Below are 26752 nucleotides of genomic sequence, written 5' to 3'. Positions count from 1 at the left end.
AGATGTTAAAGGATGTCAGTCTCCTCAGGAAATAGAGACGGCTCTGACCCTTCTTGTAGACAGCCTCAGTGTTCTTAGGCCAGTCCAGTTTATGGTCAATCCCGGTTACGACAGGACGTAGATAGGATGTAAAGCTGAACAATGAATCTGAAACCACAGACTCCAGCAGCAGCTTCTGAGAACTTGTGTTTGAAAATTTGCCTTTAGTTTGATGGGTTGTTTCTGGTTGGCTGCACCATTTTCTCTGTAGCTGCTCCACCTGCAGGTGACATGAGTGTGCAGTACTGTTAGTGGCACACACAAAGTATTTGTAGGAAGATGCCTTTGCACTGTGCATGGCAGTTGGTTTTGCTTCCTGCAAAGCACCAATGGCACAAGAACTTACTAGCTGGATTGAAGTATGATGCAGCATCTCTAAAGCTTGGAGATGTGAGAGATTTTGTTTAATTTATCTCTTCAACTAATTCTCAATGTTGCTAGAAAAGATAAAAATAATTTAAACTATTTATAAAAGTATTTAGGAAGTTGCCTGTAGAACCAACTGACATTACTTTAAGGAGTTTTATTCCAGATTACTATTGAAGTTTCTACAGAAAAGCATGGAGAATCAGAATTATTGTCACTGACATAGGGTGTGGAGCCTGTTGTTTTGTATCAGCAGTACAGTATAAGGATATAAAAAATCTATAAATTATAAAAAGGAATAGTGCAAAAAAATAGAATAATGGGGAAGTGTTTGAGGATGCTTGGACTATTCAGAAATATGATGGTGACGGGGAAGAAGCCATTCCAAAAATCATTGAGTGTGGGTATTCGGGCTCTTGTACCTCCTCCCTGATGATAGTAACGAGAAGAGGGCACGTTCCAGATTGTTGGTGTCCTGAATGTTGGTTGCCACCTCCTTGAGCGACTGCTTCTTGATTAACTCCTTGACGATGGGGAGGGCTGTGGCTGTGGTAGAGCTCAACTTTTCCAGGGTTGGCATCATCCCCTTGTGTGCCTTAATGACTGTCTCCAATTCAATCGTATCCTTCCTGTAATATGGTGACTGTAGTAACTGAACTGCTGCGTACTTCTGGCACTTATCTCCAGGACTAACAAAGGGTGGCATCCCACGTGTCATTTTAATCTCTTATTCACCTGCTCTGCTACCTTTTGAGGATATGTGGATGTACACTCTGGGGTTTCCTCGTCCCTCCAGGTCACTGTAAAGTACCATGTAATGCATGCTCCCTTATCTTTTTCTGCACCAATGGGTACCCTTATAGTGTACCTTTCTGCCAAATGACTAGACATAAGAAATGGAGCAGGAGTCGGCTCTGCATCTTGCTCCTGCCTTGCTCTTCAGTAAAATAACAGCTGATCTTTCCCCTCAGCCCCACTTTTCCTATTATTGGTTTAATATCCAAAATTCTATCAGTATATTATCTTTGTACAGCCTAAACTTTGCTGGTACTGGACTACACGACCATTTTTTTTTGTATCATCTGCGAGCTTCTTTACATGCATTAATGGGATCTTACAAGTTGCAATTTTTGATTGACAAACCATCTCTCTAACACCATCCTCTCCTTTTAGTCGGCTTATTTTTGGATCCAACTTAGCACTCTTATTTGTATCCCACCATACGTATATTTGATATAACTTGTGTAGAAATGTATCCACTTTTAAAAGCTTCAAAACCCTTAATTCCTAACTTGTATGTTTATAAATGTATTAGAAGTTCCACATGTCCTTAAGGGCAACATCTATTATTTCTTTTCTGGCAGTACTATGGTTTTATACGGATCATGTGAGATTTCAAAGGTTCATTTTATTGTCAAACTATGCATATACAATACAACTCTGATATTTGTCTTCTCCAGTTAGTCATTAAATGCAGAAAAACCACAGGCGTTGTTGACAGTAAAGACATCGACTCCCCCACTCCCCATTGTGAAAAAGGAAAGGAAACAAAACTTGCAAGCCCCAAAGCCCCCCACCCCCTCCCTTGCACAAAAAACTTACAGGTTGCCCACATGGAAAACGGCAGCTGGACCATCAAAATCACCAAACCCCTCACTTGAAAACGAAACAGCGACAGTAACATCAAACTGCCAACCCCCTCCCTCACAGAAAAGAACAGTGACAATAGCATCAAGTCCCCTCTCTCACGTACAAATCTAACAGCTAGTCCACACAGGGAAAAACTCCATCAAGAACATCAGACCCCAAATCCCTAATTCCCACCCCTCCAGGAATGATGAGTCTGAGTACAGGAAGGAGATGGAGAGCTTGGTGACTCAGCACCATGGCAACAGCCTCTCTCAGTGTCAACCAAATGAAAGAGGCGGTCATTTACTTCAGAAGGGGAGGCAGTGCACGTGCTCCAGTCTGCAACAACAGTTGAGGCTCAGAGCACTGAGAACTTCAGGTTGCTAGGTTTGAAGATCACCAATATTCTGTCCTAGTTCAGTCACAGGGATATCACTGGCAAGACAACTTGCCAATGCCTCTATTTCCTTAGGAAGGTAAAGAAATTTGGCCTACCCATGTTGAATCTTACCAATTTTTATTGATGCACCATAGAAAGCATTCTGTCTAGATCCATAGTAGATTGAGATGGCAACTGCCCTGCTTGTGACTGCAAAAACAAAACCGCAGAAGGCTGTGTTCACAGCTCAGCACAGCACAGGAACCAAGCTCCTCTCTGGGGATTCTGTCGATACTTGTTGCTCAGTAAAGCAGCCAGCTTAATCAAAGGCCCACCCACCCCAGACATTATCCTTCTCTCCTCTCCCATTGGGCAGATGCAAAAGCCTGAAACAATATACCACCAGGCTCAAGGATGACTTCTATCTTGCTGTTATCAGATTCTTGAACACATTTCTTGTACAATAAGATGGACTCTTGGCCTCACTGTAACGTGTTACAATCTTGCACGTTATCATTTATCTGCACAGCACTTGTTTCAGTAACTTTTACATTTTATTCTTATTATTCTTGTTTTGCCTGGTTCTGCCTCAATGCACTGAGTAAGGATTTGGTCTGTGTGAACAGTATGCAAGATCATCTTTTCACTGTATCTCAGAACATGTGACAATAATAAACCAAAATCAATGCATTAAAAAGGGTTTAGAAAATAAATATATGCATTTGTGTGCTTATAGATTACACATATAACAATCAAGAGCAGAAAAGAAGGTATCTCTTGCCAAAAACATTCTTACAAAAACATGAAGCAACAGTAATTTTAATGAACACTTACATTCCAACTTATTTCTAAGTTAGTCCTGACGAAGGGTCTCGGCCTGAAACGTCGACTGCACCTCTTCCTACAGATGCTGCTTGGCCTGCTGCGTTCACCAGCAACTTTGATGTATGTTGCTTGAATTTTCAGCATCTGCAGAATTCCTGTTGTTATTTCTAAGTTATTATGTTTAAGATAAGTTTAGAAAATTGCCTAAAATTGTTTTGAGATAAAATCAGACGGGCTAGTGTAAACAACATTCCCAGTGTAGCTTGGCAATTGGTGTATTTTTCTGCTGTCACTGACAAACTGTTGACGTGTGGGCTTTTGTACAATTAGTACAACAGGTCAAACTCTCCAGCAAGTTTCTTTAGCTCAGTGGCCTAGTTATGGGGAAGGGCATCCATTTGGAAAATTCTGTGTGGTTCACTCCCTGAACTACCTGCTAGATCTGATCAATCTGCAATGTGATACATGTCTTTCAGCATTGTAATTTTGGATAATATAAACCAGAAGACAGAGTTCAGAGTAAATTTATTACGATTAAGTACTGCAATGTCACCATATCAACCCTGAGATTCATTTTCTTGTGGGCAATCACAGTGAATACGAGAAACACAATAGAATCAATGGAAGACCACAGATAACAGCAATGTGCAAAAAAACCAACAAACTGTGCAAATACATAAAGATAAATAAGCAATAAATATTCAGAACATGGTATGAATCGTTGAAAGTGAGTCCATAGGTTGTGAGAATACTTCAGTGATAGAACAATTGAAGATATCCCCTCTGGTTCAAGAGCCTGATGGTTCAGGGATAATAATTGTTCCTGAACATGTTGGTGTGAGTACTGAGGCTCCTGTACTTTCCTCCTGATGGCAGCAGTGAGAAGAGAGCATGGCCAGGATGGTGGGCACCCTTGATGATGGATGTTGCTTTCCTGCCATGACGTTTCATGTAAATTTGCTCAATGGTGGGGAGGGCTTTACCTGAATAGGACTGGGTTGTATCCACTACTTTTTTGTAGGATTTCCTTTTCAAGTGCATTAGTGTTTTCATATCAGGCCTCGATGCAGCCAGTCTATATACTCTCCACCACACATCTGTAAAAGTTTAAAGTTTTAGATGTCATGCCGAATCTTCGCCAACTTCTGAGGAAGCAGAGGTGCTACTGTGCTTTCTTCATAATTGCACTTCAGTGCGAGGCCCAGGACAGATCCTTCGAGATGATAACACTGAGGAATTTAAAGTTGCTGACCCTCTCCACCTCTGATCCCCCTGATGATGGCCAGATCATGGGCATCTGGTTTCCTCCTCTTGTCAATAATCAGCTCCTTGCTGTTGCTGGTGATGAGTGTGAGGTGTTGCTATGGCACCACTTAGCCAGATTTTCAGTCTCACTCCTGTATGCTGATTTGTCACCACCTTTGATTTGGCCAGCGACAGTGGTGTTGTTGGCAAAGTTAAATACAGCATGGAGCTGTGCTTAGCCTTACTGCCACAAGTATAAAGCGAATAGTGTGCTGAGGAAAATTGTGGAGGAGATATTACCAATTCGGACTGACTGGGGTCTGCAAATGAGGAAATCGAGGATCCAGTTGCACAAGGAGGTAATGAGCCCTAGGACTTCAAGCAACAGGAATTCTGCAGGTGCTGGAAATTCAAGCAACACACATAAAAGTTGCTGGTGAACGCAGCAGGCCAGGCAGCATCTCTAGGAAGAGGTGCAGTCGACGTTTCAGGCCGAGACCCTTCGTCAGGACCTCGGCCTGAAACGTCGACTGCGCCTCTTCCTAGAGATGCTGCCTGGCCTGCTGCGTTCACCAGCAACTTTTATGAGCCCTAGGACTTAATTAGTTTTGAGGAGATGATGGTATTGAGTGCTAAACTGTAGTCAATGGAGAACATCCTGATGATGTATGTACCTGTGCTGTCCAGATCTTCCAGGATTGAGTGAAGAGCCAATAAAATGGCATCTGCTGTTGACCTGTTGTGCTGGTAGGCAAATTGGAATGAATCCAAGTCGTTTCTCAGGCAGGAGTTGATATGTTTCATCACCAACCTTTCGAAGCACTTCATCACTATGGATGTTTGTGCTACTCTGGATAATGGTCATTGAGGCAGATCTGTTGGGTTTAGGAGGATATTAAATTTTGACTTCCAAGTTGAATTCAGAATGTATTCTTCTGAGCCTACAACATTTTAAAACAATTATTTCATACAACTCTATCCTTATGTTTTCAAGTCAAGCAAAACCAGAATCAGTAATACAAATTATAAATGGTTTTTACCTTGTAAGATCCAACAATTACCAAGATGCTAAATTAACTTTGTACTTTCTGCAATTCTGTGTACTACGTGCAGATTATAATTAATATTAGGGTCTAACAACTGTTTAACATCACTATTTTGTAAATACTACTTGTTATGAAAGAGATTTTTGTCTTCTAAGATGTCTTGTCTCAGAAGAGGATCATCTTGTGGTCTGAAATATGGTATCGTAATGAGAAATGTCTCTACTAATTTTTGTAACATGCTACATACGTTACAAGTGTTTAGACTGCTTAGATAACTTCTCACAAAGACATATAATATTTTTCTTCATACTCTGGAATATATAGTGTATAGTTTTCCTGTCATCACTGAAAGAGTCTCTTCCAATCTGCATCTTCTTTGGAAAGCATAAATCTATTTGAGCCCTCTAATGCTGATGGCAGTCACATATGCTTTACAATGGCAAGCAGTGAGAGATCCAAATGACATTATCATGCATGGACAAGGTGGGGCAGTAGCCATTCTAAATCATAATAAGAAATGAACCACAGATAATTTATGAAGAATATGACAAATGATAAACAAAGGGAGGGAATAGCATCTCTGTAATGTTAACCAGGAGACAGATTTTGTAAATGAAAACTAATGGGTGAGAAAGAACATCTAAGATAGAAAACCAAAATAATGATGCAAACAAATTTACATAAATCTTCCACAACAAGCATGCCTGAGAGTTTGATTTAAAATCTTAGCCTGTGCAGAAATCAACTGAATTCTTGAAGTATAAACACTAGACTCTGCAGATGCTGGAAACTTTGAGCAATATGTGCAAAATGCTGGAGGAACGCCACAAATCATTCAGTACCTATGGAGGGCAATAAACCTTTAACATTTCAGGCCGAGACCCTTCATCAGAAATGGAAAGGATGGGGGCAGAAGCCAGTAAAAAGGTGGGGGAGGAGACGGAGTACAAGTTGGTGGGTGGTAGTTGAGTCCGGGTGAGAGGGAAGGGCGGTTGGAGAGATGAAGTAAGAAGCTGGGAGTTGATAGTTGGAAGAGGTAAAAGGCTGAAGAAGAAGGAATCTAATGGAGGACAATGGGCCATGGAAGAATGGGGAAGAGGAGGGGAACGAGAGGGAGGTGATGGGCAGGTGAGGAGAGCAAAAGAAGTTAGAGGATAACCAGAATGGGGAATGGAAAAAGAAAGGGCTGAGGAGTGCATAATTACCCCCTCTCTTCTCCCTGCTGTCATGACCTACCCATCAAATCTCTCTGGTTCCCCACCACCTTCCCTTCCCTTCCCTTCCATGTTCGACTGCTCTCTCCTATTAGAATCCTCCTTCAGCCTCTTAACTCTTTCACCGATCACCTCCCAGCTTCTTGCTTCATTGCCCCCTCTCCCACATACCAGCCTTCCCCATCACCTGGTTTCACCTATCGCCTACCAGCTTGTGCTCCTCCCCCTCCCTCACCTTATCCTGGTTCCTGCCCTCTTCCTTTGCAATCCTGATGAAGAGCTGGAAAGGAAGGGGGAGAAATGTTGACCTGTTTATTCGCCGCCATAGATGCTGCCTGATTTGCTGAGATGCTCCGGCATCAAAAATGCTTCTTATATTTTTTTCTTTATTTTAACTGAAATGAGAAAACACCACAGAAATATTTAGAGTATAAATTGTCAGCACTGTTAAAAACATTTTATAAATATCACTTTAAAATGCATGAATAAAACCTATTTGTAGCTCATAATCCTGATAATTAGCAACTTGAATTCCCATTCTTGGGTATTGGATGTGCTTTACCTATGAGTGGCTTTCTCCGAATTACAGCCCTGCTTATAGGAATCCATGTTAAGTGGAATAACAGTTTGTAAAAACTGTTAAGGTGAAGGGCAATAAACAAATTAGCAAACAATTGAGGTGGATGGTGTACTTTTCCAATCCCACTGCAGTTCCAGCCTGTTAAGTGATAGGGATTTCAGAGAGGATCTGTTTTGACAGATTCCTCAACCCAAAGTCCAGAATCAACGACGTTTCTTTAAAAAAAATCCCGCATCCCATTTGTGTACTGGAAATGACATTAAACAATCTTAGAAAAAAAGAGGTAAATGACAGATAAAGCAATAATGACTATAAACTCTCTGTAGTAATATTGCTCGTCTTTTCACTTGAATGGTTGATGAAGACAAAAGCCTTTAATTTGCCTTTCTGTTTAAGAAGCTGCCTCACTGCATGGTCCTGGAAAATGCAGAAATTTATAAGATGTATGAGGGTACAAAAATGTTACTTGGTTGTGCTTCATTATGCCAGTAATTTCAGCAGCATTGTGATTAACCATTTCTCCTACATTTTGGGTCTGTCTCCCTTCAGACAGTTTTCCCACAGGCTGGATAAGAATCCGTTGTTGTCTGGCTGTGATCCAAGAACAATGGCAGTCCAGTCACAGTCAATCAGTAAAATGCCTAACCTCTTCATATCAGGGGCATACATGTCCTACGTAATCATTGCTTGAATCATAATGAAAATATCACTTAACACTAGTTTGTAAGTAAAGGGACATAATTGTTAGTGGTTCTTTTAAATAGTTGAAGGCTTGTAAAGTATTTCTTTGCTAGGAATAAATGTGTTGTAGCTATTAAGACATTACGGTGCAACATATTTTAATGGAACAAAAGGAAACATTTTAGGAATTCTGAAAAAAAAACAATGCTGAAAATTATAAGTAAATTAGGCTGAATTTGTGGATAGAGACATTTAGTATGGCTTTCAAAGGATTTGAGCTAGTACATGGAAAATATGGATTTAATGAATCAGAATCGGGTTTAATATTACCGGCATGTGTGAAATTTGTTAACTTGTGGCAGCAGTACAGGAGCAGGCTTCTGCGACCCCTTCCTAATGGTAACAATGAGAAAAGAGCATGTGGGGGTCCCAAAGAGATGGTTTGGGGAGGGGTCCCAGTGATCGACCCCGGCTTTTTTGAGGCAGCACTCCAGAAGATGTCTTGAATACTGTGGAGGCTAGTGCCCATGATGGAACGGACTAATTTTACAGCTTCCAGCAGCTTACTTCGATCCTGTGCAGTAGCGACCCCCCACCCCCCATACCAGATGGAGATGTCGCCAGTTAGAACGCTCTCCATGGTATATCTGTAGAAATTTGTGAGTGTTTTAGGTGACATCCCAAATCTCCTTAAACTCCTAATGAAATATAGCTGCTGTCTTACCACCTTTATAGCTGCATCAATATCTCTGAGGACCTAACCTGGTCCCGACATATTAACACCCAGGAACTTGAAATTGCTCACTCTCTCCACTTCTGATCCCTCTGAGGACTGGTGTGAGTTCCCTCATCTTACCCTTTCTGAAGTCCATAATCAGCTTTTTGGTCTTACTGATACTGAGTGGAAGGTTGTTGCTGCAGCACCACTTAACTAGTTGGTATATCTCACTCCTGCACGCCCTCATCTCCATCTGACATTCTGCCAACAATGGTTGTATCATCAGCAAATTTATAGATGGCAGTTGAGCTGTGCCAAGCCACACAGTCATGGGTGTGGAGAGAGTAGAGCACTGGGCTAAGCACACATCCCTGAGGTGCACTAGTGTTGATTGTTAACGAGATGGAGATGTTATTTCCAATCAGCACAGTTTGTGGTCTTCAGGTTAGGAAGTTGAGGATCCAGTTGCAGAGGGAGGTACAGAGGCTCAGGTTCTGTAACTTCTCCGTCAGGACTGTAGGAATAATGTGTTAAATGCTGAGCTGTAGTCAATAAACAACATCCTGACATAGGTATTTATCTTACTAAGTTTTTTTATTTTGGTTGATCCAAAGGTCTAGCCTCATCCGGCAATAGATCGTTTGTTTCTGAGAACCAGTGATGCCAAATATTACAAGGCGCATTGGGGTAGTTATGTAAGTGCTTGTGTTATTTCACACCCAGGATAGCTGCTTTAGTGACTTTGTAATGGAATTAAAAAATGTAATTTTGTTTCAGATCATGAGTGCGATTGCAAATAGACAAACTGATGGTAAAGGTCTAACTTCAATAAATGCTGCAAATTATGAAAATTTTAGTGTAGCGTTAAGGCTCACAAAATGTTTCTGAGGTCAATAAATGTCAATTGTGCTGGTACTGATTGACAAGAATATGTAGATGAATAGAAGGATTTTTACTTTAGCACTCTTCCCAGTTTGCCAATGCACGTAATAAGAAGCTGGAAATTCCACTCTCAATTTTTATTTGATGAAGTTTATGAACAAAGAATATTTAATTAATGAATTTAGCCTTAATGAGAGCAGTGAAAAAATCTCACTGAGGTTCTTGGGTGGGGTCTGGGAGTGGGAGAAAACAAAATGAGAGGCATGGGGTGTCACCCTCTGAACTTTGCCCCCTTTAGTCCAGCTTAATTCTTTTGCTGTCTAGTTCTGAATTCATGGTTGTTTTTCTGTCAGCCTATTCATCTTTGTAAGTTCGGCAATACATACTCCAGGAGCATTGCTTTGTTCATGCTATTTGAAATGGCCATTCTGCCCTGGTCATAACCATCAAAAGAAAATGCAAATTTCTAATAATTTTCTAATTTTGTTCTTCATTCAAATTTCCTTTCTTCCTCCAATCCCCAATTCTTCCAGTGGCCACCAATGGCAAAAACTTTGAATTATCTGAACTCCTTACAGCTGCACTTTCAAATTCCCAACTACAGTATTTCTTGATCACCGTGATGTCTCTATAAGCTGCTGAGTTGCTAAATTATACCATTATTTGATGTATTTTATGCCCTTTGTTACGTACCCCGTAACTGGGTTGCCAAACCAGCAGAAATGGACCACTCAGTTGGAGTCTGGATTACTGGAACTAAGAAAGTTTTATTAAAGAAATAAGCAACACAGTACTCTAATCAAAAGGATAATAAATGCAACAGTTCAGCAATGATAAACACACATGTACACAGAACTAGGATAATAGGATCAATCAAGCTCTATCGCCGTCTAGGGGTAAATGACCAGTTTCAAGTGACGCAAAGTTCAGTTCAATTGAGTTCAGTTCAGTTCGCAGTAATCGCTGTTGTACCGTTGGGGGCGGGGGGGGCGGGAGAGAGAGAATGAATGAATATTCAAATCGGATTCCAAACAGACCTTCGATATTCCTCGCAGTCAGCTTTCAGGCGAGCCCTTTGTAATGTCTTCTGAGGTCACGGACTGTGACCCCTCCGTTCCAGATACGATCGTTCTTTTGCGGTGAACCCAGCACCCAGGCAAGGGCGGACACACACACCAAGTTCCCGCTGATCCGTACCTTTCCACCCTGTGCATCTATGGCTGGTCCCGCGACCAGACCTCCAACAACTCCCACCAACTAGTCGGGGGGGCACACCGCTTTCAGGGTCTCGTTACCTTGTGGAGTCGTGTGTCGTGTCTTAGCGAACCTGCCCCTTTTTATCCCCCTGCTGGGGTATCGCCTGTCCATCACACTTCAAACAGTTCAGGGTTCAAAAGGAGCCGGTCTTGACAATACCCAGACTGTTGTCTCCTTCCGTTAAACATTTCCTTCATTAACATTTCCAAATGCTGCTCCATTGTCTTACTTATCTCTCTCTCTCCTGAAGACAGGTGGCAGATCAACTGTTGATCCCAGGGTTCAAAAGGAGCCGGTCTTGACAATATTCAGACCGGTGTCTCCTTCTGTTAAACTCTCTCGTCTCTTCATTAACATTTCCAAATGCTGCTCCATTGTCTTACTTATCTCTCTCTCCTGAAGACAGGTGGCAGATCAACTGTTGATCCCACTGGTGCTAGCACAGGACAGTTAACATCTTAGTCTATGTGTACTTTTGTAACCCTCTTTCGTCACACCTTGTCCCTGTCTCACCTTGGCTTTTCATCAGATTTTAAGAAATGAAAAGAGGGATAGACCTCTTTCTTCTTCCAGCAAACAATCAGTTGTTATCTAGGCTAAGGTTCCCAGCACTCAGCTCAGTATAGAGTGATTTTTACCACCACTCTCTGTTCAGTCAGTGAGTCAAGTCAGAATCGTGAAGTTCTTGGAGCTGTAGCTCCACAAACCTCTGCCTCCTGTAGAAGACAGATCTCGGTTATAGACCTGTCTTGACAACTGGTCTTGTTCTTGAGGTGCACCTGCTGCAGAAATCCCCTTCTGTCTGGAAAGACTTGAATGACTCGAGTTTTGAGGCGCTGTGTTGTCAGCAATATCTCCTGGGAGGAAGTTGTGTTTTAAGCCTGATCATTTCTGACATTCCTGTGGTTATCCCTTTGCCAGTATTACAGATGTTTAGGCACAGCCATCCACCAACTCTCAGGACACAATCTTCAAGTACTGGATTGAGCTTGAAAATATAATTATTCCTCTTCACACCTTCTCCCCTTTGCAATCTCAAATTCATCTGGAAATCTGGATTTCCATTTCAGCCTTCCTGGGCTCCTCCACTGAGAGACCATTTCGGCCATTCTGAACTTTGACCTTCTCAATTTCTCAACCCAAAGAATACCCTTCATCCAAGTCAGACTGAGTAAGAATAAAATTCAATTGCATCCTCTCATGACTAAGAAAAAAAGAGCAGTTTCTTAACTGGCCACTACTTCAGTTGTCCATCGAAATCCGATGACGATGTCCACTCCTTTAACGGTGAGATCTCTGATACAGGATCCAGTCCTATCCTGGACCCACAAGCTCTATTGCAGGTGGGACATGTATATGTGGTAGTGGTGGCAACCATGGCTGCATTTCTCCTGGCTCTCTTCTGCTGTCTTCTGGTTGCTCTTTCCATCTCCAGAATACGAACCCCGTCCTTACACAGCTGTTGCCAAGTGGCACGGTCAGCAGCAACGTCCTCCAGGTCCTCTGATCTGATCTTGTATTTCCTTAAAGCATTCTTCATCTGATCCTTATAGTGCTTCTTTGGCCCTCCAGCTGAGCGTCAACCATGATGTAGCTGGCCGTATAACACTCTGAGGGGTAGCTGACATGGGGGCATCCTTATCATGTGCCCTAGCCACTGCAGCTGACACTGGGTGATCATGGCCTCAATACTTATGCAGTGAGTCTTCACAAGTATTTCAGTGTGAGGCACCCACTCACGCCAGGTAATTCCCAGGATGCGCTGGAGGCAGCTAGCCATTACTGTCTTCCTTAAACAGCTCCAGTATGAGAAATGCATGTTACCACAATCAACTCCTCTTCACTCTGCACAACATTCATTGTTTTAAAAAAAAATCCTCTAGACTTTCGGATCGTCTGGCAGAAGTTCTCCAGAACCATCGGGATTCACAGGCCACCCTCTTTCAGGCTGAAGAAAATACTGAGCTCCTGACACCCATGTCTTATTTTTAAGGAAAGCCTTCACCTTCAACCCTCAACCCTCTAGAGACCAAATCTGCAGGGTTACTTGAAGTGTACGTACCTCTATCGAGATGCTTGTGGGACCTTAAGAATTTCTGAAACTCTGTTAGTAACAAAGGTTCAGAACCTGCTTATTACCAAAATAGTCTAAACTTGGATTCACTCATGCCACTTTTCTAGCTGCACCACTCGCTTGGAGCATCAGCTATATTTCAATTCAGGGCTGTCCACACATCCACAGCGCTTGTACCAGACCAAACTAACAGCGTTCAATTCAAATGTCGGCAACTGGAATATTTCAGCACTTCAGTAAAACAAAGTGACAAACTCTCAGCCAAACAATACACCATTGAGCAAGTGGTTCCCAATGGCTGAGCAGTGCTGGCCACTCTAAACTGTGTTCAGACCACAAACACGCAGCACGAATCTACAAAAGGTCATGACTTGCCGCAAGCTGCTTTGGCCTCTCGGTGTTGTGATTCCAATTTCGCCAACAGGTCTGGGCAATCCTTCGTCTATGGTGTTTGTTTGGTATAACTATTCTGTTGACAAAATGTGAAATTTACTTTAAAACAACCAAAACCACTCGGGGTTTACACTGTATGGCGCACTGCACAAATAACCAAGTTCTAAGTCAAAGAAAGTATGTTCAATTAAGAAACCAGCAAAGATGAACAATCTTGTAACTATAAAACTAACATAACTACAAACAACAAAATAAGCAGTCTAAGCATACTTAAATGTACTTGAGCATTAGATTTTAAACATGAGCATAAAACGGTCAACAACAAATATCATTCCACTGACCACCTCCTCGCTCTAACCAGACTGAAACTGACTGAAGACAAAACATAAATGCGTTTTGAAGATGTAGGGGAGAAGGAAGAAAATGCTAACAAAGTTGTTTTCTCCATTAGGGATAAGCAGAGAGTAAGAGGTGGAGAGTTTCTTAAGTGCACCTATTTTAATGCTAGGAGCATTGTAAGAAAGGTGGATGAGCTTAGAGCATGGATTGATACCTGGAAATATAATGTTGTGGCTATTAGTGAAACATGGTTGCAGGAGGGGTGTGATTGGCAACCTAAGTATTCCTGGATTTCGTTGCTTCAGGTGTGATAGAATAGGAGGGGCAAGAGGGGCAGGTGTTGCATTGCCTGTCAGAGAAAATATAACAGCGGTGCTCTGGCAGGATAGATTAGTGGACTTGTCTAGGGAGGCTATTTGGGTGGAATTGAGGAATGGGAAAGGTATAGTGACGCTTATAGGGGTGTATTATAGACCACATAATGGGGAGTGTGAATTGGAGGAGGAAATTTGTAAGGAGATAGCAGATATTTGTAGTAAGCACAAGGTTGTGATTGTGGGGGATTTTAATTTTCCACACATTGAATGGGAAGCCCTTTCTGTAAAAGGGTTTGGAGGAACACACATCAAAGTTGCTGGCAAACGCAGCAGGCCAGGCAGCATCTCTAGGAAGAGGTATAGTCGACGTTTCGGGCCGAGACCCTTCGTCAGGACTAACTGAAGGAAGAGCTAGTAAGAGATTTGAAAGTGGAAGGGGGAGGGGGAGATCCAAAATGATAGAAGAAGACAGGAGGGGGAGGGATGGAGCCAAGAGCTGGACAGCTGATTGGCAAAAGGGATATGAGGGGATCATGGGACAGGAGGCCCAGGGAGAAGGAAAAGGGGGAGGGGGGAAAACCCCAGAGGATGGACAAGGGGTATAGTCAGAGGGACAGAGGGAGAAAAAGGAGAGAGAGAGAAAGAATGTGTGTATATAAATAAATAACGGATGGGGTACGAGGGGGAGGTGGGGCATTAGCAGAAGTTTGAGAAGTCAGTGTTCATGCTATCAGGTTGGAGGCTACCCAGACGGAATAAAAAGTGTTGTTCCTCCAACCTGAGTGTGACTTCATCTTTACAGTAGAGGAGGCCGTGGATAGACATATCAGAATGGAAATGGGATGTGAAATTAAAATGTGTGGCCACTGGGAGATCCTGCTTTCTCTGGCGGACAGAGCATAGGTGTTCAGCAAAACGATCTCCCAGTCTGCGTCGGGTCTCGCCAATATATAGAAGGCCACATCGGGAGCACCGGACACAGTATATCACTCCAGCTGACTCACAGTTGAAGTGTCGCCTCACCTGGAAAGACTGTGTGGGGCCCTGAATGGTGGTAAGGGAGGAAGTGTAAGGGCATGTGTAGCACTTGGTCCGCTTACAAGGATAAGTGCCAGGAGGGAGATCAGTGGGGAGGGATGGGGGGGACAAATGGACAAGGGAGTCACATCGGGAGCGATCCCTGTGGAAAGCAGAGAGGGGGGAGGGAAAGATGTGCTTAGTGGTGGGATCCTGTTGGAGATGGCGGAAGTTACGGAGAATAATATGTTGGACCCGGAGGCTGGTGGGGTGGTAGATGAGGACCAGGGGAACCCTATTCCTAGTGGGGTGACGGGAGGATGGAGTGAGAGCAGATGTGCATGAAATGGGGGAGATGCGTTTGAGAGCAGAGTTGATGGTGGAGGAAGGGAAGCCCCTTTCTTTAAAAAAAAGAGGACATCTCCCTCGTCCTGGAATGAAAAGCCTCATCCTGAGAGCAGATGTGACAGAGACGGAGGAATTTTGAGAAGGGGATGGCATTTTTGCAAGAGACAGGGTGAGAAGAAGAATAGTCCAGATAGCTGTGAGAGTTAGTAGGCTTATAGTAGACATCAGTAGGTAAGCTGTCTCCAGAGATAGAGACAGAAAGATCTAGAAAGAGGAGGGAGGTGTCGGAAATGGACCAGGTAAACTTGAGGGCAGGGTGAAAGTTGGATGCAAAGTTAATGAAGTCAACGAGCTCAGCATGCGTGCAGGAAGCAGCGCTAATGCAGTCGTCGATGTAGCGAAGGAAAAGTGGGGGACAGATACCAGAATAGGTTTGGAACATAGATTGTTCCACAAAGCCAACAAAAAGGCAGGCATAGCTAGGACCCATACGGATGGTTTGGAGTTTGTCAAATGTGTGCAAGATAGTTTTTTTGCAGCAATACATAGAGGTACCAACTAGAGAAGGGGCAGTGTTGGATCTCCTGTTAGGGAATGAGATAGGACAGGTGACGGAGGTATGTGTTGGGGTGCACTTCGGGTCCAGTGATCACAAGACCATTAGTTTCAATATGATTATGGAGAAGGATAGGACTGGACCCAGGGTGGAGATTTTTGATTGGAGAAAGTCTAACTTTGAGGAGATGTGAAAGGATTTAGAAGGAGTGGATTGGGACAATTTATTTTATGGGAAGGTGTAATAGAGAAATGGAGGTCATTTAAAGGTGAAATTTTGAGGGTACAGGATCTTTATGTTCCTGTTAGGTCGAAAGGAAAGGTTAAAAGTTTGAGAGAGCCATGGTTTTCACGGGATATTGGAAACTTGGTTCGGAAAAGAGAGGGATCTACAATAAATATAGGCAGCTTGGAGCAAATGAGATGCTGGAGGAATATAAAGAAGGTAAAAAGAATCTTAAGAAAGAAATTAGAAAAGCTAAAAGAAGATATGAGGCTGCTTTGGCAAGTAAGGTGAAAATAAATCCAAAGGGTTTCAACAGTTATATTAATAGCAAAGGATTAGTGAGGGATAAAATTGGTCTCTTAGAGAATCAGAGTGGACAGCTATGTGTGGAGCCAAAAGAGATGGGGGAGATTTTGAACAATTTATTTTCTTCAGTATTCACTAAGGAGAAGGATATTGAATTGTGTAAGGTAAAGGAAACGAGAAGGGTAGTTATGGAAAGCATGATGATTAAAGAAGAGGAAGTACTGGCGCTTCTAAGGAATATAAAAGTGGATATGTCTCCGGGTCTGGACAAGATATTCCCTAGGACCTTGAGGGAAGTTAGTGTGGAAATAGCAGGGGCTCTGACAGAAATATTTCAAATATCATTAGAAACAGGGATGGTGCCGGAGGATTGGCGTATTGCTCATGTTGTTCCATTGTTTAAAATGGGTTCTAAGGGTAAACCTAGCAATTATCAGCCTGTGAGTTTGACGTTAGTGGTGGGTAAATAGATGGAAAGTATTCTTGGAGGTGGTATATATAAGTATCTGGATAGACAGGATCTGATTAGGAACAATCAACATGGATTTGTGCGTGGAACGTCATGTTTGACAAATTTTATAGAATTTTTTGATGAGGTTACTAGGAAAGTTGACGAGGGTAAAGTGGTGGATGTTGTCTATATGGACTTCAGTAAGGCCTTTGACAAGGTTCCACATGGAAGGTTAGTTAGGAAGGTTCAATTGTTAGGCTTTAATATGGAAGTAGTAAAATGGATTCAGCAGTGGCTGGATGGGAGATGCCAGAGAGTGGTGGTGGATAACTGTTTGTCAGATTGGAGGCCAGTGACTAGTGGTGTGCCTCAGGGATCTGTACTGGGTCCAGTGTTGTTTGTCATATATATTAATGATCTGTATGATGGGGTGGTAAATTGGATGAGTAGGTATGCAGATGATACTAAGATAGGTGGAGTTGTGGATAATGAAGTAGGTTTCCAAAGCTCGCAGAGAGATTTAGGCCGGTTAGAAGAGTGGGCTGAAAGATGGCAGATGGAGTTTAATGCTGATAAATGTGAGGTGCTACATTTTGGTAGGACTAATCGAAATAGGACATACATGGTAAATAGTAGGGCATTGAAGAATGCAGTAGAACAGAGGGATCTGGGAATAATGGTGCATAGTTCCCTGAAGGTGGAATCTCATGTGGATAGGGTGGTGAAGAAAGCTTTTGGTATACTGGCCTTTATAAATCAGAGCATTGAGTATAGGAGTTGGGATGTAATGCTGAAATTGTATAAGGCATTGGTGAGGCCAAACTTGGAGTATTGTGTACAGTTCTGGTCACCAAATTATAGAAAAGATGTCAATAAGATTGAGAGAGTGCAGAGGAGATTTACTAAAATGTTGCCTGGGATTCATCTCCTAAGTTACAGAGAAAGGTTGAACAAGTTAGGTCTTTATTCTTTGGAGCGTAGAAGGTTGAGGGGGAACTTGATAGAGGTATTTAAAATTATGAGGGGGATAGGTAAAGTTGACGTACATAGGCATTTTCCATTGAGTGTGGGGGAGATTCAAACAAGAGGACATGAGTTGAGAGTTAAAGGGCAAAAGTTTAGGGGTAACATGAGGGGGAACTTCTTTAATCAGAGAGTGGTATCTGTGTGGAATGAGCTTCCAGCAGAAGTGGTTGAGGCAGGTTCAATGTTGCCATTTAAAGTTAAATTGGATAGATATATGGACAGGAAAGGAATGGAGGGTTATGGGCTGAGTGCAGGTCGGTGGGACTAGGTGAGAGTAAGAGTTCGGCACGGACGAGAAGGGCCGTGATGGTCTGTTTCTGTGCTGTAATTATATGGTGATAGTGTCAAAGGTCAGCTAGATTTGCAGGGGGAGGGGAACCAGAGTGTTAGAGCAGATACTGAGGTGGAGGAGGATAAAGGTCATGAGAGAACTGCAAGTATAGTACTTGGAGTAAAGCCAGATCTGACAAATAAAGAGGCTTTGAGGAAAGGGAAACAGAATAAATTAGTAAGCTAGAAGGGCTAAAGTGCGTGTACTTCAATGCAAGAAGCATCAGGAACAAAGGTGATGAACTGAGAGCTTGGATACATACATGGAATTATGATGTAGTAGCCATTACAGAGACTTGGTTGGCACCAGGGCAGGAATGGATTCTCAATATTCCTGGATTTCAGTGCTTTAAAAGGGATGGTGGGGGGGAGGAGAAGAGGGGTGGCATTACTGGTCAGGGATACGATTGCAGCTACAGAAAGGTTGGGTAATGTAGCAGGATCCTCTTTTTGAGTCAATATGGGTGGAAGTCAGGATCAGGAAGGGAGCAGTTACTCTATTGCAGGGGTCCCCAACCTTTTTTGCACTGCGGACTGGTTCAATATTGACAATATTCTTGCGGACTGGCCGATCCGGGGAGGGGGGAGGAGTAGGATTGCCAAGGGACAAGAGTAGCAGTCAAATACGTTGAGCTTACCCCGAGAAAGACTACAGTGACCCTGAAGCCTTGCGCGGGCACCAGTGCGCATGCGTTGTTACGAGAATACACATAAAATTAAGATGTTTGCTGGCCTGGGCTAGCATCAATGGCATCAGCAGTTGGTCTGCCACCTGCCCTCAGGGGAAGGAGAGATAAGGAACAATGGAGCAGCGTCTGGAGATGTGTAATGAAGGGATGTGGGAGAGAGAGCTGTCTGGAGCGGCTCCCCCCTTTGAACCCTGAACTGTTTGAAGTGATGGACAGGCGATACCCCAGCAGGGGGATAAAAAGGGACAGGTTCGCTAAGACAGACACACACGCCACCCGAGGTAACGAGACCCTGGAAGCGGTACGCTTCTCACGAGTGGGTGAGAAGTACCAGACAACGCCCGGGGTGGAAAGGTACGATCAGCGGGAACCCGGTGTGTGTCCGCCCTTGCCTGGGTGCCGGGTTCACTGCAGAGGATCGACCGCATCTGGAGGAGGGGTCACAGTCGGTGACCTCAGGTGACATCACCAAGGACCCGCCCAAAAGTTGCTTGTGAGCCATCCCGCTGGTCTGTGAGTGAAGCCGTTCTGAATGATCAGTTGTTCCTGTTCTCTCTGTCTCTCTTCCCCCACCTTGTCCATCGCCATGGCAACGATTACTGCGAACTGAACTACTAACTGGACTGAACTTTGAGTCATTTTGAAATTGGTCATTTACCCCTAGACAACGATAGAGCTTGATTGATGCTGTTATCTTACTTCTGTGCACATGTGTGTTTATCATCACTGAACTGTTGCATTTATTATCCTTTCGATTACTGTGTTGCTTGTTTCTTTAATAAAACTTGCTTAGTTCTAGTACTCCAGACTCCAACTGAGTGATCCATTTCTGCTGGTTTGGCAACCCAGTTACGGGGTACGTAACAGCGTGTACATGCCGATTTTTTTTTTCCACAAATCGTTTTTGGCCATTCTGTGATTCTGTTCGGGTTGAGGGGGGGTTGTTAATCACGAACGGAATATGGGTGATAAGTGGCTAATACACTCAATTTCCTTTCTAAAAGGGTTTATCCTACGAATTTAATAGTAAACACACAACACATATTTTCCTCGCGTGAATATAGTGATAAGTCAATTTTCAGGGGAGGACAGGGGAGCTTGAAGTAAGTATTGAACGAACTTCCTGTAGAAGTGGTTGAGGCAGATTCGATATTATCATTTAAAGAAAAATTGGATAGATATATGGACAGGAGAGGAATGGAGGGTTATGGGCTGAGTGCAGGTAGGTGGGACTAGGTGAGAGTAGCGTTCAGCACGGACTAGAAGGGCCGAGATGGTCTTTTTCTGTGCTGTAATTGTTATATGCTTATATAAGTCACTTATAAGTCAATAGCATAATAAAATTTTAAGTAACGTTTGGATATTAAACACACAGCGCATATTTTCCCCGTATGAACATATAAAATCATTGCAACACACCAATATTGCTGAATCAGTGGGAGCCCTGGGCTTGTTTTCCTGCAACAAGACGGTCCTATCGAGGGGTGATGGGAGACAGCGATACTCGAAGGGGGTTCCTTATGTCCAGTCTATTCCGCAATTTAGTTTTCGTTGCATTCATTGCAGAGATATGTTGGAAATGGAAGCAACGTTTTCAGTGCATTTGTGGCTATCTCAGGATATTCAGCCTTGACTTTGATCCATAATGCCGGCAGAGATGTTATGTCAAACATACTTTCCAGCCCACCGTCATTTGCAAGCTTGAGGATTTGATCTCCTTCCCACGCTGACATAGGTGATGCGTGGGTAATGACCTCGTGTGCGTTCAAGCTCAACAGTGGGTGACAGGGAGTGAGGAAAGGTGCAGCTGACTCGTATTGCCAAATCATATCGTTTCCTCGCAGCCCGGTAGCACATGCTTTGCAGCCTGGTACCGGTCCGCGGCCCGGTGGTTGGGGACCGCTGCTCTATTGGGAGTATTCTATAGGGCCCCTGGTAGGAGCAGAGATACTGAGGAGCAGATTGGAAGGCAGATTTTGGAAAGGTGCAAAAATAACAGGGTTGTTATCATGGGTGACTTTAACTTCCCTAATATTGATTGGCACCTGATTAGTTGCAATGGTTTAGATGGGGCAGAGTTTGCTAAGTGTGTCCAGGATTCCTGTTACAGTATGTTGACAGGCCGACTAGGGGGAATGCCATACTAGATCTAGATCTAGTATTAGATAATGAACCGGGTCAGGTCACAGATCTCTCAGTGGGTGAGTATCTGGGGGACAGTGACCACCGCTCCCTGGCCTTTATAATTATCATGGAAAAGGATAGAATCAGAGAGGACAGGAAAATTTTTAATTAGGGAAGGGCAAATTATGAGGCTATAAGGCTAGAACTTGCGGGTGTGAATTGGGATGATGTTTTTGCAGGGAAATGTACTATGGACATGTGGTTAATGTTTAGGGATCTCTTGCAGGATGTTAGGGATAAATTTGTCCCGGTGAGGCAGATAAGGAATGGTAGGGTGAAGGAACCATGGATGACAAGTGAGGTGGAAAATCTAGTCAGGTGGAAGGCGGCAGCATACATGAGGTTTAGGAAGCAAGGATCAGATGGGTCTATTGAGGAATATAGGGTAGCAAGAAAGACGCTTAAGAAGGGGCTGAGGAGAGCAAGAAGGGGGCATGAGAAGGCCTTGGTGAGTAGGGTAAAGGAAAATCCCAAGGCATTCTTCAATTATGTGAAAAACAAAAGGATGACAGGAGTGAAGATAGGACCGATTAGAGATAAAGATGGGAAGATGTGCCTGGAGGCTGTGGAAGTGAGCGAGGTCCTCAATGAATACTTCTCTTCAGTATTCACCAATGAGAGGGAACTTGATGATGGTGAGGACAATATGAGTGAGGTTGATGTTCTGGAGCATGTTGATATTAAGGGAGAGGAGGTGTTGGAGTTGTTAAAATACATTAGGACAGATAAGTCCCCGGGACCTGACGGAATATTCCCCAGGCTGCTCCATGAGGTGAGGGAAGAGATTGCTGAGCCTCTAGCTAGGATCTTTATGTCCTCGTCATCCATGGGAATGGTAACGGAGGATTGGAGGGAGGTGAATGTTGTCCCATTGTTCAAAAAAGTTAGTAGAGGTAGTCTGGGTGATTATAGACCAGTGAGCCTTACGTCTGTGGTGGGAAAACTGTTGGAAAAAGTTCTTAGAGATGGGATCTATGGGGATTTAGAGAATCATGTTCTGATCAGGGATAGTCAGCATGGCTTTATGAAGGGCAAGTCGTGTCTAACAAGCCTGATAGAGTTCTTTGAGAATGTGACCAGGTATATGGATGAGGGTAGTGCAGTGGATGTGATCTACATGGATTTTAGTAAGGCATTTGACAAGGTTCCACACGGTAGGCTTATTCAGAAAGTCAGAAGGTATGGGATCCAGGGAAGTTTAGCCAGGTGGATTCAGAATTGGCCTGCCTGCAGAAAGCAGAGCGTCGTGGTGGAGGGAGTATATTCGGATTGGAGGGTTGTGACCAGTGGTGTCCCACAAGGATTGGTTCTGGGACCTCTACTTTTCGTGATTTTTATTAACAACCTGAATGTGGGGGTAGAAGGGTGGGTTGGCAAGTTTGCAGACGACACAAAAGTTGGTGGTGTTGTGGATAGTGTAGAGGATTGTCGAAGATTGCAAAGAGACATTGATAAGATGCAGAAGTGGGCTGAGAAGTGGCAGATGGAGTTCAACCCAGAGAAGAGTGAGGTGGTACACTTTGGAAGGACAAACTCCAAGGCAGAGTACAAAGTAAATGGCAGGATACTTGGAAGTGTGGAGGAGCAGAGGGATCTGGGGGTACATGTCCACAGATCCCTGAAAGTTACCTCACAGGTAGATAGTGTAGTTAAGAGAGCTTATGGAGTGTTAGCTTTCATAAGTCGAGGGATAGAGTTTAAGAGTCGCGGGGTAATGATGCAGCTCTATAAAACTCTGGTTAGGCCACACTTGGAGTACTGTGTCCAGTTCTGGTCACCCCACTATAGGAAGGATGTGGAAGCATTGGAAAGGGTAGAGAGGAGATTTACCAGGATGCTGCCTGGTTTAGAGAGTATGCATTATGATCAGAGATTAAGGGAGCTAGGGCTTTCCTCTCTGGAGAGAAGGAGGATGAGAGGAGACATGATAGGGGTATACAAGGTATTAAGAGGAATAGATAGAGTGGACAGCCAGCGCCTCTTCCCTAGGGCACCACTGCTCCATACAAGAGGACATGGTTTTAAGGTAAGGGGTGGGAAGTTCAAGGGGGATATTAGAGGAAGGTTTTTTACTCAGAGAGTAGTTGGTGCGTGGAATGCACTGCCTGAGTCAGTGGTGGAGGCAGATACACTAGTGAAGTTTAACAGACTACTAGACAGGTATATGGAGGAATCTAAGGTGGGGGGTTATATGGCAGGCAAGGTTTAAGGGTCGGCACAACATTATGGGCTGAAGGGCCTGTACTGTTCTATGTTCTGTGAAGTTGGGTGGGAAATTTCATTGCCGACGTCAATCATGGAAGTTGAGAAATAGAGACTGCAGATGGAAATCTGGAGTAATGCACAAAATAGTGGAGAAATTCAGTGGTTCAGGCAGCATCTATGGAGGGAAGTGAACAGTCAACGTTTTGGGTTGAAAAACTGCATCAGTACTGGGGAATGAAAGAGGAGAGGGACCTGGTAATGGTCTGCTCTGAGCACAGGAGTATTCTTAACCAAGTTTTAAAGAGCTGCACTGTGGTGTTAAAGGGTTTAAAGGTATTTGTAAAGTATCTGAGACAGCAATCTATTGGAGATTAAGAATGTTTTTTGTTACTTTTTCATTCTTAGTTATTGCCCCACCCTTGCCATCCGTCTCCCTGTCATGGTCTCTCGTATCACTCACTGACCACTCTTGATTCCTTTCTTCCATGCCAGTTCTTTAGCCAATCATTTCCAAATGCTTCCTATTGTTTTTGTACCCCCTACCAGTCTCGTTATCTCAAACTTCCCAATTGTCGACAGTTTTGCCCATCATTTGACTCTGCTGTGTTCTGTGTCACTTGCCTCTGTTTCTTCTTCTTCAGATTTCTCCCAAACTGCTCGGTGTTTCCAGCAGTTTCTGTTTTAATATCTCCTTTGCACTCCCCAAAGGATTCCCCTCTGAAAGGACGGGAGAATGTGGAGGACTAGACTTTGTGTGTGCTTGTCTGTGTAAACGCTATTGTATTGCACATTTTGCAATGGGTTGGCATGGTAGAACATCAATCACTAGGCCTCGTTGAACACTGGTGTGGGTTCCTGTACAGTGACATTTCCAACATAGGTGCACTGGGTCATAGGTGTCCAACAATTCTGTATCAGTTCTAGTGTTCTGTTGCCATCTGTTGAAGTATTTCTTGGGGCTTATTCCCACCTCTGTAACATTGACCAGCTCTGTCACAGTGTTGGCTTATTTTCTGCTGAACCTATGATCCACCCCTTTGTTATTCTACAACTAACATTCCCAATGTTGTGCTGGCCTGTCTCCCATCTTTTCCCTACAGAGCCTGCTGCATGTGCAGTTTCCTTACTTAAGTAGGGCTAGCTGTATATTTGAGCACCGGCTGCATGTTAAAATTCCCCTCGTCTCCATGAGCTTCCTCCCATCTCATATTGGTGTCCCTCGAGATCTCTACACTGGTTAATCTCTGTCTTGTGCACTCCTGAGTTTATCATCTCCCTTTAAAGCCTTGCCTTCAACCACCTAGGCTTCCCGCTTAGCCTCTCGACCTGCCTGGGTCCTTCCATCCTGGAATGACTTGTGGTAAAATGCCTTGTGATCTTGCGTTCTGTTGGCGACATTGAACAAAGTGAGTTGCTGTGGCTGTCACGCTTCACTGCTTTGAATCTCAATTTTACTGAAGTTTAAATCACAAGGTAGCACAGTATAGTCTTTGTACTGCTCTTCACATAATCATACTCTTGGTCCTAACAGGGTAATTATGTTGATTTCCAGCACAGTTAGAATTAAGAACTGAGACAACAGTAGTGACTTGTTGGACTGTGTTGAATGATTCATATGAGGAACCTATAATTGTAGTGTTTGTGGTTATATATGGATGGATATTAATTTGTATGCACAGTTTAAAAGGCATAGCCATATTCTAACTTTTAATGTTACTTAGAGCACTTTTCTGCTGGGGATAAAATGGCTGCAGATGGAAAATTGGAAAATAGGTACAGGATTGAAAAAAAATCTGACCTTATGAAGATAGCAAATTCTTATAGTATGCAGAATGAATGTTAATTACAATTTAACTGAGAATAAAAGATAGTGTTTGTTTTCATCAAAGAATTAGCGGTCAAACTAAAGTTGATTTACTGAAGCTGACCGAATTCCAAAATAACTTTCAATGTATGAGGTTGAATGAACTGAAGATTCCACAGCTTTCATAACCGAACTGCTGAGCAATGCGAGAATCTTGTGACTGAAAGCAAAGAAGCATCTTGGGAATCCATACCAGATATAGTGCTCTGAGTATTCCAATTACTCAACAATGTAACTTTGTTTCAGTTCTGAATTTGACTCACCGGATTACTCTGTTACTCTGCAGATGAGATTATGCAACAAGAAATAAGACCCCTACTTGCAGTTGATATCATCGAGCAACTACATAAACAGTTTGCTATCCTATCAGGTAGGACATAAGCAGTTTTTTCTTTTTTTTTATAAAAGTACATGTTGTTGCCTGGCATATAGGAAATATTTCTTAATTTTGGGTGTTTATATAGAGGCTTTTAGCTAATTTCATGACCTGCTTTTCCTCAATGGTCAACTCTTGAAGGGGGTTGTATTTATTTGTATATAATGAAAATATAACAATGACTGGACTGTGCTTATTCTGCTGTAATTATATCCTATTTTGTGATCTACATTAAGTTATCCCTATTAACATAAAATAGCCATTGCTTAACTAACTGAATTACAGCAAATACAGACGTTCTTGTCTTCTCTCCTTGTAGTTAACCCTCTCAGTTCTAGTATAACTCTGGTCCTTGACCTTCAACATTCCATTAACATTTCTGATTATTTTCTGTACTTGTACATATGTTAATGAGTTATGGTCGTCAAACCCAAGTCCCTTGGGACTTTTACTCCTTACAGCATCCTGCCATTAGACCGCACTGGAGCACTGCGTACAGTCCTGGTTGCCCCACTATCGGAAGGATGTTGAAGTTTTGGGGAGGGTGCAGAAGAAGTTGACCAGGTTGCTGCCTGGTTTTGAGGGCATGTGCCAGCTTGAGAGGCTGCGTAAATATGGTTGTTTTCTCTGGAGCGCCAGGGCTGAGGTGAGACCTGATAGAGGGTTACAAGATTATGAGAGGCATAGATCGTGGACAGACTGTTTCCCAGGGTTGAAATGTCTAATACCAGAGGGCATGTAATGAAGGTGAGAGGCAGTAGGTTCAAGAGGGATATCAGGGGTAAATTCAGAGAGTCATGGATGCTTGGTATGGTGCTAGAGACAAATACAGTAGAGACTTATAGGAGACATTTGGATAGGCACATGGATGTGCGGAAGATGGACAGATGTGGAGATGGTGTAGGTAGGGGGGATTAGTGTTTGGGGGTTTTTGATTTGCTTTTTAGCTGGTTCAGCACAACATTGTGGGCCGAATGGCCTGTTCTTGTACTGTACTGTTCTAAGTAACAAACTTTTTCTTGGGTTTAATCAAACGGCTTCACATTTGTTTGCATTGAAACTCATTTGCTACATTTTAGCTCATTCACACAATCTACTAATAGTTAGCAGTTAACTACATAATTTAATAGTTCTTTTTCAATCTTTTTATTAATTTTAGAATATATAAACAAAACATAGCAATTATGCAAA

At 43.1% G+C, this 26752-nt stretch overlaps 1 protein-coding gene across 2 annotated transcripts in view; it reads left to right on the top strand.

Annotated features, from left to right (window-relative positions):
* Positions 1–26752, top strand: part of mcf2l2 (MCF.2 cell line derived transforming sequence-like 2) — a 338701-nt gene that overhangs the window by 72592 nt on the left and 239357 nt on the right. For both annotated transcript variants that reach the window (XM_063045673.1, XM_063045674.1), the window contains one exon: positions 25472–25555. In XM_063045673.1, coding sequence (XP_062901743.1) covers positions 25472–25555 — 84 coding nt within the window. The remainder of the gene's footprint in view (positions 1–25471; positions 25556–26752) is intronic.

This window comes from Mobula hypostoma, chromosome 4 (assembly GCF_963921235.1).
Source record: "Mobula hypostoma chromosome 4, sMobHyp1.1, whole genome shotgun sequence".
Classification (NCBI taxonomy): Eukaryota; Metazoa; Chordata; class Chondrichthyes; order Myliobatiformes; family Myliobatidae; genus Mobula; species Mobula hypostoma.
Note: the sequence above shows the minus strand (reverse complement) of the source record. Positions and strands in the feature narration are given on the sequence as shown.